General features: G+C 50.5%; 5 protein-coding genes across 5 annotated transcripts in view; 4 read left to right on the plus strand and 1 right to left on the minus strand.

Annotated features, from left to right (window-relative positions):
- Nucleotides 1-2,630, plus strand: part of PPTG_23285 (hypothetical protein) — a gene marked incomplete at its 5' end in the record, with an annotated part of 4,364 nt that extends 1,734 nt beyond the window's left edge. The window contains one exon of the mRNA XM_008909617.1: nt 31-2,630. Within this exon, the coding sequence (XP_008907865.1) occupies nt 31-2,520 (2,490 nt within the window). The 3' untranslated portion in view covers nt 2,521-2,630. The remainder of the gene's footprint in view (nt 1-30) is intronic.
- A 154-nt stretch (nt 2,631-2,784) lies between these two features.
- Nucleotides 2,785-4,295, plus strand: PPTG_12897 (hypothetical protein). The gene has a single exon (XM_008909618.1). The coding sequence runs from the start codon at nt 2,814-2,816 to the stop codon at nt 3,405-3,407; it is 594 nt and encodes a 197-aa protein (XP_008907866.1). The 5' UTR covers nt 2,785-2,813; the 3' UTR covers nt 3,408-4,295.
- PPTG_12898 (hypothetical protein) lies at nt 3,467-4,123 on the minus strand (the record flags this gene model as incomplete). The annotated part of the gene is made up of 1 exon (XM_008909619.1): nt 3,467-4,123. The coding sequence occupies one exon, from the start codon at nt 4,121-4,123 to the stop codon at nt 3,467-3,469; it is 657 nt and encodes a 218-aa protein (XP_008907867.1).
- A 533-nt stretch (nt 4,296-4,828) lies between the features above and the next one.
- Nucleotides 4,829-7,744, plus strand: PPTG_12899 (hypothetical protein; the record flags this gene model as incomplete). The annotated part of the gene is made up of 1 exon (XM_008909620.1): nt 4,829-7,744. The coding sequence occupies one exon, from the start codon at nt 4,829-4,831 to the stop codon at nt 7,742-7,744; it is 2,916 nt and encodes a 971-aa protein (XP_008907868.1).
- Nucleotides 7,745-8,483: 739 nt separating this feature from the next.
- PPTG_12900 (hypothetical protein) lies at nt 8,484-9,868 on the plus strand (the record flags this gene model as incomplete). Its single annotated transcript, XM_008909621.1, has 5 exons — nt 8,484-8,667; nt 8,729-8,824; nt 8,902-8,982; nt 9,066-9,350; nt 9,423-9,868. 5 exons carry the CDS (start codon nt 8,484-8,486, stop codon nt 9,866-9,868), a joined length of 1,092 nt encoding a protein of 363 aa, XP_008907869.1.
- Between the last annotated feature and the right edge of the window lie 2,400 nt (nt 9,869-12,268).

Raw genomic sequence — 12,268 nt, forward strand, 5'->3', positions numbered from 1 at the left:
ACGATCAGTAATTCGGACTTCGACGGCAAGACGAAATACTCTTCATCGTGCGATGGTCACCACTACTGGGGGTTTATTATCACGGGTGCGAAAACGGAGGTGACATTGGTTGGAAACGCCATTCATGGCATGTCTGGAAGATCTCCGAAAATCGGAGGCTCTGAAGATAACGTCATTGCGGTCCACGCTGTCAACAACTACTTCTACGACAATACCGGTCACGCCTTCGATGTATCGCAGCGAGGTTACGTCTTGGCGGAGGGAAACTACTTCGACAATGTGAAGACGCCCAACCAACCCGACCCAGAAGGAAACATTTTCATCCCTTCCTCGGCTGGAGACTGCAAGGAAACCATTGGTCGTGACTGTGAGTTAAACGTACTTACGGACAGCGGAACTTTCACCAGTTACTCGGAGGACGAGGCGAAGAAGCAGATTAGCACGTACAAAACCCAGATCGGTGGATATAAGGCCGTTGCAGCTGCGAAGTTCGACGTGGCCAGTGGCAACTTCGGCGTCGGAGATTTGGGCGGTAACAGCGTGACACAGTCGAGCGGCTCTGGCGCTGTGCAGCCAAGTACAAACTCCTCCTCTGATCAGGAGACGAACACTCCTTCTGCTACCCAAGCCACGCAAGCAACACCTGCTCCAGCGGCGCCGGAGTCATCCTCTAACCAGGGATCAACAGGGACAGGAACCCCGTCGCCAGAGACTCCCGAGACTAAGACGAGTACAGATTCCTCCGCTGGAGCTCAGAAGACGGATGCTCCTTCTGCTCCAGCGACGCCGGAGTCATCCTCTAACCAGGGATCAGCAGCGGTTGGCACTCCGTCGCCACAGTCTCCCGAGACGCCTGAGGCTCCAACGACGCAAGGTTCGGGCTCAGATGCTCCAGCGACTGCGCCTTCTCCTGAGTCTCCATCCACGGAAGCCCCGACAGGATCAGGGGCGCCTTCAACGGGAGCCTCCTCGGCTTCAGATCCAGAACAAACCAGTCCATCAACTAGCTCCAGTTCAAGTGTCATTGGCTCTCCGATAGGCTTCGCGTCGGGAACCACAGGCGGTGGCAACGCTGACCCTGTGTATCCGAAAACGATCAAGGAGCTTGGAACATACCTAAGTGACAAGGAACCTCGGGTTATCGTGCTCAAACAAGAGTTCAACTTCATCGATTCGGAAGGATCAACGACTGAAAAGGGATGTCATTCGAAGAACAACATCGACTGTACTGCTAAGAAGAACGGCTTCAAAGGACAAGACACGATCGAGACGGACTTCAGTAAATGCGATGGCACTTCTATCGACGTGACGTACGACAAGGCTGCCATCACCCCGTTGTCCATTAGTAGCGACAAAACTTTGATCGGTGAAGGCACCAAGGGTGTCCTCAATGGCAAGGGTATCCTCATCAAGGGCAGCAACGTCATTATCCAGAATATTCACATCACGAACTTAAACCCGCACCTAGTATGGGGAGGCGACGCGATCGGTATTAGTGGTGACGGAGACGACGTTCCTAAGGGCATTTGGATCGACCACGTCAAGGTTTCCAGTATCGGACGTCAGATGGTTGTTACCCACTTCAGTGGGGCTTCTGGAGTCACGATCAGTAACTCGGACTTCGACGGAAACACGAAGTATTCGCAGTCGTGTGACGGTCGTCATTACTGGGGATTCTTGATCCTCGGAAAGAAGACCGAGATGAGTCTGCTGGGTAACTACATTCACATGATGTCGGGTCGAGGGCCTAAGATCGGAGGCACTGAGGGAGATGTCTCCGTTGTCCACGCCGCTAATAACTACTTCGAAGACAATAGCGGACACGCCTTCGACGTGGCAACGGGTGGGTATGTGCTGGCTGAAGGCAACAACTTTGATAGTGTGAAAACGCCCAACCAGCCCGACCCGGCTGGAAACATCTTCATCCCTGCGGCTGCTGGAGACTGCAAAGCTACCATTGGTCGTGACTGCGAAGTGAATGTACTCGCTGACAGCGGTACGTTCACCGGCAACTCGGAAGATGCGGCGAAGAAACAAATCGGAACGTTTAAAACGCAGATCGGCGGTACCAAGGTGACTACTGCTACGAAATTCTCGGCGGCTAAAGGGAATTTTGGTGTTGGTGAGCTGGGCAGTAGCAGCGCCGCTCCGTCGCCGGCATCGGGAAGTAACGCAGCGCCTACTAGCACTGAAGCTGCTCAGAATCCTTCAACTGAGGCATCAACGTCGCAGGGTTCGACGTCGACAGAGACTACTCAAGCTCCGACTGCGGCACCGAACCCGGAGACCCCTTCGACGACGGATTCGCCTCACCAGGGCGACTCGGAGACGGAGGCGCCGTCTGTCAACGCTCCTGCTGCTACACCTTCAGCGAATGCCCCGGCAACGGCGCAGACACCTGCACCAGAAATGCCACTAGGTACCGTCGCACCGTATTCAGACGACTCGGGATCTGGTAACTCGATTCTGCAGTGGGGTCATGTGACGCAAGGAGCTGCTTCTACGAGCTCTGAAAATTGAGTCAAACCAAATTGATGTAGTGTTTGTGAGGCACTGTTGATGAAATCATGGAAGAAATGGACAAGCTTGATGTTTGTATGTGTAGTGGTGCTCGACGAATAAATCACTACTCTTGGCGTTGTGTCACTTGTTTGATATTCATGCACCAAATTATAATACGTGTATTGAATTTTGTTTATATTACAGTATACAAGTACTGTAATTTTTCACAGTATACTTAAGTATATGTACTGCAAAAAATAACGTATACATTCGTACTTAGCCAATTCGTCTTTCAAAGCACGTGACGATCGATGCCTGGCCGACCGCGAGTAGTGAGAGTGAAGTCCGATGATGCAGCCGCGGAGCCTGCACGCCCGACGCAGCGCCGTGAAGCCGTGAGCTACGTGCGCAAGATGGAGATTGTGGCACACTACGAGACACATAATAGTCTGGACGAGACGGTGGCGCTCTTCTTCCCGGACGCGCCGGCGTCGCAGGTGCGCGCCAAAAAGCAGCTTGTCATGCGCTGGAAGCGCGAACGCGCCAAGATCGCGGCCATCTGTGAGGCCGGTGGAGGCCGAAAGACCAACGACCGCAAGTTCGGCATGGGCGCCACGCTGTCGGCTGAAGCTGAACAGCGTATTGTCGACTGGATGCACTCAGAACAGGCAGCCGGCCATGTCGTGTCGGCCAAGCGTCTCACCGAGCGCGCTATGCAGGCGGCACAAGAGGACAAACTGCATCCGGACAGCTTCAAGGCTTCGTGGACGTGGAGACAGTCATTTCTGCGGCGACACGGCTTCACGCAGGGCGCGCAGAGAGGACAGACCATACCAGACACAGACTCTGCACCCGATACTGTGCCGGACACAACGAAAACAGATACAGCAATAACAACTTTGTAGAGCAGATAGATAGATTGAGTGTTGTTATTAAACTTGAGTAGCTGAGGGCGCGATGAAGGTTAGTAGTAGTAGACTCCGGCCTTCACCATGGCGCTTGCGAAGCGTGTCTCCTCGCAGCTTTTATTTGGCATCCGCTTGGTGATTATTGTAGGCGGGTACCAGCCCATAGTAATGGAGTCTGTAACAGGTGCTAGGGCCTTGTCACGTGGATCCTTCTCCATACGCTGGTGCTTTACCAGCTTGGCTCGAAAGTCAAGGTTGGACACGAACTCACGTGTCGGAAGGCCGTTTTTCAGGTACGCGTTGTGAGCGGAAGCGGCCGCCATGGACTGCGAGTGGCGACAGATTTCGTCCATTTGGGCTAGGAACGTGGCCAGGTCGATTGACTGGGAGCTGCCAGCGCCGTTCTGTAGACGAAAGGCTTGCCCAACGAGCGTTCGGGCGCTGCCAGGCACGTTGTCGACGCCTTTCGGGCATTTGTAGAGATACCGCAACATGACTGGTAACTGTGATATTGTAATGGTGGCCGAATCTAGCTCGGCATTCGCGGCTTTGACATCTTCCTCGCTTTCGGAATACAGCGAGAAACCAGGTCGATAAGTCTGCATGAAGGCGTCTTGGAAGTCACGTCCCTGGAACGTGTGGATCGGAGTCTCTTTCACCGGGTCGAACGAACCTTGCGAGCCGAGAAAAGTGAGGCCGAAGAAGGCAGACATGTTGGTGGAGCCTTGGGTTGAAGAAAATGAGGTAAATCACGATGGACTGAGCTGGATAAATGTGGAGTGCATGCGAGTATTTAAGCAATCGCGCTACAAATAGTTCTGTGAGATGATAACGGCCAAAATAAATGCCAAGTACGAGAAGTAAGTTTGGTTACAAGTTGGAGCGCTTTGAACATGCTGTTGGTAAACATGTTACTCCTGTTGAAGAAAGCGTAACTTGTGAGCTTGAAGTCTTCACTGGACTTTGCACCACGCAGAGTTGACTCATCGCATTTTGTTTTGTGATCATACAGTGAGTACGGGATTGACCGGCATGGTAAATGAAGGCTGAGCTGGAGACGATCGAGGACTGCAGAGGGTGAAAGTACTTCAAAATTAAAAAACCGCAAGCAAAGGTGACGTGAGATTGAACGTTTGCTTGCGGCCACGGCAGTCGTGTCCGTATCAACGCTGGCCGCATTTCGTACCGTAGCACGTTATCTTGGGATGGAACCTCCGCCATCTGACTGAGCCCCGGAGACACAAAAGCTGGACCAAACAGTTTCTGTGTCCGGCAACAACTCGCGTTCGAACAACAAAACGGTGAGAAACGTAGATTCTCGCGCTTGGAGACGAACATCGGTGTGCCGGTCCTCATTCTCGAATTTGTTCAAACGTCAGTCACAGCTATTGAGCTCAAATTTGACGGCTCGAAGGAGAATGGACCGCAGGCTCTTCGTAGCGTTGCTTGCGTTTGTACTAGCTCACCATGAATTGGCCATCGCTGCTTCAATCATAACGGGCACGGCACCTGGATTTGCGGCGGGGACCACAGGAGGCGGCGACGTAAAACCCGTCTACCCTACCACCGTCAAGGAATTGGCAACTTACCTCAGCGATGCCGAACCACGGGTCATAGTATTGAAGCAAGAGCTCAAGTTCATCAACACTGAGGGGTCCACAACCGAGAGTGGATGTCGCCCAACCAACAACCAGCAATGCCTCGCCAAGAACAACGGTTTTAAGGGACAGGATGCGATTCTAATGAACGGAGATACAGCTATGCAGCAAACGGGTGGATGCGACAGCGGCGGCAAGTCGATTGATGTGACGTATGACAACGCAGCCAAGGATCCATTGACAGTCGCTAGTGACAAGACATTGGTTGGTGAAGGCACCAAGGGTGTGCTGAATGGCAAAGGTCTCATCATCACTGGCAGTAACGTAATCGTGCAGAATATCCACATCACGAATTTAAATCCTCATCTAGTGTGGGGCGGCGACGGTATCACCATTCGAGGAGAAGGTGACGTCGCACCTAAAGGCGTGTGGATCGATCATGTTAAAGTCTCCAGTGTCGGACGTCAGATGGTCGTAATTAACTTTTCAGGAGCCACGGGTGTCACGATCAGTAACTCGGATTTCGATGGCAACACTAAGTACTCGGCTTCGTGCGACGGTCACCACTATTGGGGTTTCTTGATTTTGGGTAAAAAGACAGAGCTTAGTCTGCTTGGCAACTACATTCACCACACTTCAGGTCGGTCGCCCAAGATCGGAGGCCACGACGGGGAGATCTCTGTTGTCCACGCTGCCAACAACTATTTCTTCGAGAATTCTGGTCACGCTTTTGACGTGGCAACGGGTGGGTACGTTCTCGCAGAGGGAAACTACTTCGCTTCGGTCAAGTCTCCGAACATGGACGACCCAACCGGAAACTTCATGGTACCTACTGCTGCGGCAGATTGCAAGGCGACCATCGGTCGCAACTGCGAGCTAAACGTTCTCAAAGACAGTGGCGCTCTGAAGGGATACTCACAAGACAAGGTGGGGTCGCAGCTTACAGATGTCAAGAAGCAGATCACGGATTATAAGGTCACGGCAGCGACTCAATTGTCGGAAGCTAGTGGCAACTTTGGTGTAGGTGAATTCGGAGGTGGCATTACTCAGTCGAGTGCCTCTAGTGGTGCTGAGGCACCTAAAACAGACCCGAAAACAACGCCAACAAAGGCTCCGGTGACGACGAAACCACCAACCACCAAGTCTCCGACAACCCAGGGATCGGATGCTGGTGCACCTACGACTCAAGATTCGGGCTCAGCTGACGCTCCCGATACGAAAGCTCCAGTAGCAACGAAGGTTCCGTCAAATACAGCAACTCCAGCTTCGACAAATACCCCCAAGACGAACGTGCCTACTCCTACAGACACTCCAAACCAGTCTCAGCCGCCTGCTCCAGCTAATACCCCAAATGAAGGATCGACGAGTGGATCGGTTCCTGGATTTGGAGCTGGAACTTCGGGGGGTGGTAGCGCGAAACCCGTCTACCCCAAAACTATCAAGGAACTCTCCACTTACCTCAGCGATGCCGAGCCACGAGTCATCGTACTGACACAAGAGTTCAAGTTCATCAACACCGAGGGATCCACGAAAGAGAGTGGCTGCCGACCGACGAACAACCAGCAGTGTCTTGCAAAGAACAACGGCTTCAAAGGACAAGATGCAATTCTCATGAACGGCGACAAACCTATGCAGCAAACGGGCGGGTGCGACAGCGGCGGCAAGTCGATCGAAGTGACGTACGACAACGCCGCTAAGACCCCACTGTCTGTTGCGAGTGACAAGACTTTGGTTGGGGAAGGTACCAAGGGTGTTCTCAATGGTAAAGGCCTCCTCATCGAAGGTAGTAATGTGATTATTCAGAACATCCACATCACAAATTTGAACCCTCACCTCGTCTGGGGTGGCGATGCGATCTCCATCGGCGGTAGTGGACAGGCACCGAAGAATATTTGGATCGACCACGTCAAGATTTCCAACGTGGGTCGTCAGATGATCGTGGTTCACTTCTCCGGTGCTACGGGCGTCACGATCAGTAACTCGGACTTCGACGGCAATACCAAGTTCTCAGCTTCCTGTGATGGCCATCACTACTGGGGGTTCCTGTTGTATGGCAAGACGACGCAGATCAGTCTAGTGGGTAATTACATTCACACGATGTCGGGACGCGGACCAAAGATCGGTGGTGCTGAAGGTGATAACGTCGTTGTTCACGCTGCAAACAACTACTTCGACGACAACACGGGTCACGCGTTTGACATTGCCGCTGGCGCGTACGTGTTAGCTGAGGGTAACTACTTCTCTTCGGTCAAAACGCCCAATCTGGACGACCCGGCAGGACACTTCTTCGTTCCTGTACGAGAAAGCAACTGCAAAACTGCTATTGGTCGTGCTTGCAAGCTTAACGTCCTCACTGCTAGTGGAAAGCTGACCAGTTACTCTGCACGAGCGGCGTTGGGAGAAGTGAGCAAATATTCGAAGCAGATTGGTGGATATGCGGTTACTGAAGCCTCAAAGCTATCGGTGGCGAGTGGTAATTTCGGTGTTGGTGCACTAACTAGCACTATTGCTTCCGCGACAAATAATAAGGATACTCCAGCCAAAGAAGCTGAAGGTTCCATTCAAGAAGCCCAACAACAGGAAGATACGGCTGCTCAAACTTCGTTGGAATCAAATGCACCAGTTAACGAGGCGGCCTCGGTGGCGGCCGATTCAGATGTTACGCAAAGTGCCATTCAGTCGACGGAGGCCCGCTCGGTTGGCACGTGCAAGCGAAAACTTCGCAAGAGACACTAGAATGGATGTCGTGGAAGTTAACCAAGCCCCGATAGAACAGAAGGTGGATTTTGATGTGGTAGAGTGCTACGTTGTTTAAACGAGTAAAACGGGCAGCATCGTACTAGTAGTATCGTAGTCTGTATTGTGCCTTTCCAAAGTTTTGGCCAATCTGACCTTTAAAGGCTGGTCCTAAGCAAGGGTGGGTAGGGCTAAAGGTGGGATTTGAGGACGAACTGGAGTTGAATTGCTAAGCCAGGCCACTAAATAAAATGATATTTGACCAATAACACTGTTTGATTTTGCCGACTATGATCCAAATAATACTTGATTGTGGAGGTCCTACGTAAGGGCTCCGATTTGGTCTAAAGGGTACCTTTTAACAAATTAAGGGCTGAATGGCCAGTATTTGTCGGCCATTTACCCTTACCTAAGGTATCCACAACAGATTGATTTTAACCCCTTGAACGCGAAGGCCTGTATCAGACGCGATATCAAAAAATGCTTATCCTGGACCATACACGATAAAATGTTTTAACTCAAAGTTTGTATGAGTCTATACAATTTTTAAGACAACTAGGGGACGGGGTGCCTGCGTGTCGCATTCGTTGACTTCGTCGCTGTTCGCGGCTATCCAATTCTCTAAATATAAATATTTAGAGGATGTAGTGGTGTGTGACACACTCTACAAAATATCGCAATTCGTGGCTCCGACGCCACACATTTCCGTTAACTCAAGAAATCGCAGGCAAGCCCACAGATGTCAGGTTTTCGGGCCCGCTGGGCTGAGCTGAAGAAAGTAGGCTGGACTTCCAGACGCCCTGTTGGTCTGTCGGATAACTTCACCTACATAAAGCCGGGAAAAACCAAGAAGGACACTCATGGCATCGATTATTTTGTCGGCGAAGAGGAACTAATGCGCCATTTGGACCGCATCGACCTTGGTAGGCTTCTTTTGCTCTTATTCTGTACGTGATCATTCGTTAACTCAAATGGATGGTACAGCTAACGCTGCAGTAGCTAATGCGAAGCCGACGAACCCCGCCTGGAGCGACAAAGACGAAGGTGTCAGCGAACAAGCTACCAGTCTCCGTCCAACCGGTAAGGCGGTGGTTATCTTGTATAATACTCGTGATATATTGGTAACGGATGAATGATACATTATATACTTTTTGTAGCTACGTCATGCGAGCCGAAGAACACCGAGAGCCAGACTGAAGCACTGCGCACTAAATCTGATGAGCGCCCGTCCAGCGCAGGTCTTTATGCTACAACCTTATACTATGTTGTACAAGACATGTTATCTAACTCTTCCTAACCTGTATGTATGCCATCATCGCAGACGCTGCTGCGGATTGCTCAGAGAGTGATGATGGTGACAGCCAGCCTTCTCCAACCTTGCAATATGAGTCACCGCATGTGTCGCCGACCCCACGACGTGAGTCCCCTTCTGTTAGTACACGCGTGGCGTATGACCAGCAGCTCACTGACGAAGCGTCAGGCTCGGACGAGACCAATGCACTTCAACGCAGTTTGGATGAAGAGTTCACAGCGGCGGGGAGTGAGGATGAGAGTGAAGAAGACAGCAGACCTCGCCGATCAGCAAGAATTGCCGCAATCCCTTCTGGTTCGTTAAGATGTATATACAGTATAACGATACACGATAATTGTTTTAACCTGCACCATTTTGTATCAACAGATATCAACGCTGTTCAAGATACGGATGACACCAACGACTACAACACCTTGGCGTCGGAGGGTGAAAATGATGATGGAGTATCTAATGGTGATGTAAGTGATCTGGGTGAAAGCTCGGAAGAAGAAATCAACGAGGATACTGGCGAGGAGGACGCGGAGGACGCTTTGTTTGACGAGACGCTAGTCGATGCAGTCGGTGGGATCGCAAACATCGCAAGCGGCACGATAAACGCAGATATCCTGAAGGATACGGCTACCACAGGATGGTCTAAACCTGTATCATATAGTCCACTTCCGTACCTAGACCAGCCGTATGAAGTTCGACCTGATGATGCTCTTCGTGATGAATATCCAGGGCTGTATGAAGGCGAATATGGTCCATCTGCACGTGCAATCGAAGCCGCCTCAACTGTGTGCTGCCTTCACGGTCATCGTTCAACCGCATGAGGGTCTACATGAAGGATAAGCCCCATAACTGGGGCACCAAACTGTTCATGCTGTGCTGCTCGGCTACTGCCTACTGTATGCGGTGAGTTACGAGCGTGCTGGTGTGCACGCTTTATTTTTTTATTTGATCTAAAGCCCCCTTAACGTGTATTATACAAAATGATGACAATCTTATGTTGTATGGCACAGCTTCGAGGTATATTGCGGGAAGAAGGATACTGATGGATCGGCTTCACGAGATACGAAATCGGGCCCCGCTGCTGTTATTCGCAACGTCAAAGATGTTTTTGGAGAAAATGGGTCAGCGGAAAAGAGACTGATTGTGACGGACAGATTTTACACATCGCCATCCCTCGCCATGCAGCTACTTACTCTTGGCTTTTATAGTATCGGGACTGTGATGACCAACCGCCGCGGTTTCTGCAAAGACATCATTGTGAAGAAAAAGAAGCGTCCTACAGATGTTCCTCGCGGGACGTACACAGTTGCCAAGTCCAAGTTTGTGCCAAGTATCAAGGCCGTTTGCTGGTGGGATAACCGCCCTGTGCATCTCCTCTGTGCTGGAGGAAGTGTGGAGCAGGACCGCGTGGTTCGCCGTGAAAAGTCAGGCGAGCAGGCGGAAGTGGCCTGTCCGAAAGTGCTGAAAGATTACCAGACTTTCATGGGCGGAGTTGATGTCCACGATCAACTCCACCTGCAGCGGTAAGTTCGGCTATCCTGTATGTACACGATATCGATTATCCTAATCCTGTATTATTCATGATACAAACAGATATTCCCTTCAACTTTCCCTAAAGTACAAGAAATACTACAAGACACTCTTTCTGGGGTTCCTGGACCTAGCTATCGTGAATGCATTTATTGTTTTCAACAAGCGGCGTGCTAAAGAGGGGAAAGGAAAGCTCGCGCACGTCAAGTTCCTCAAGCAACTACATCTCGAGCTGGTACAGTTGCAGGAATCGGATTGGGGGGCGCTGTGTAGTCGGGAAGGGACACCAACAAAGTCTCGAGCAGCTCCAATGCAGCGAGTTCATGCTCCTGTCCAAGTTGATGAGTGGCGAGGTGGAAACAACGGGCAGGGACGAAAGAGACGACAGCGTGCGTGCAAAGTGTGCTCGGTACTGAAGGGGACCTACGAATCACGTGGAGGCGAGACTACATTCTACTGCAGCTGGTGCAAACTGCGTACAGCATCAAAAGATCCGAAGGAACTGCGCGTGTACCTGTGCAATAAGGTAAAGCACACAAGCAATGGTGAGTCGGTTTCATGCTTTGAAATCTGGCACAGACACTGGCAAAATGGTACCTTGCTACCCCCGTCGCAGAGGAAGCGGAAAATTAGGGCGCGGAAGCCTGCAGCTACAGCTGATGAGGAGAACAATTCTGGAAGTGAAGATGACAGCGGCGGAGATGACGCTGGCCACTCGCCGAAGAGACGTCATCGCGAAGAGGCGACTATCTGAGCACCTGTTTTTCGTTTCTTGATTAACTTGATTTGAATATATAGTTGATAGTTTGTAATGCAGCTGCTGTTGAAGTCTATATTTCGAGAAATATCTCTACCATTTGTGTGTGCTTTTTGTACGCTGTTATACACGTTTGTCGTCTATCGGGTATTCGTAAAATAACTAATACCTGTAGCATACACGATAACCACTTCTGCAAATCTTAGGTGTGGGTGTTTGTAGCGGCTTTACACTATACAGGATACATAATTGTATCAACTAAACTATACTTACCCTTTCCACAAGATACACGATAACGCAGAAAGGGTTTCGGTAAATGACCGCGTTGGAAAACCTTCGCGTTCAAGGGGTTAAATAAAATATGGGCTACTCATCAGACATACGCTGGCGAGGCATTGTCTTGCAGTATGTCTACAATATTGAGATCAGCGTAGTTGCCAGTGTACTGGGCGTCTCGGCCAGAAGCCTTCGGAGATGGTACAAGACAACAGGAAATGTCGACGACACCCCAAAGAATGAGCGGTCATCTAAATGGGCTGGTCAAATATTTTTTTGATTGGCATCGTCTTTTCTTCGTTAAAGGGTTAGGTTAACTTTTAGTCGGAAGCACCCGATCAAATAGGAGGTCTTCCGTAGGGGCCACCCCTACGTAGGACCATAAAACTGAGGGCGTTTTGGCAGAAAGGCACAATACACATTGGTTATTGTGAACGAGGCGGTACTTTCTGGGATTGCAACGTAAAGCTATCCTAGATTGTGCTCTGTTATTTTGAGCTTTTAGTCATGAAGTCATTTGTTATTCTTCGAATGGCCTCACATCCAATCTGGATTTAATAAAACAATTTTAAATTGACCTAATATGCATGAAAATGAAAAAAAATCTGCTTTATATTTGGTTCGATTTGAGCACTGGGTTACCACGATCACAAAAAAG

The sequence above is a fragment of the Phytophthora parasitica genome (genome assembly GCF_000247585.1).
Source record: "Phytophthora parasitica INRA-310 unplaced genomic scaffold supercont2.34, whole genome shotgun sequence".
Classification (NCBI taxonomy): Eukaryota; Oomycota; class Peronosporomycetes; order Peronosporales; family Peronosporaceae; genus Phytophthora; species Phytophthora nicotianae.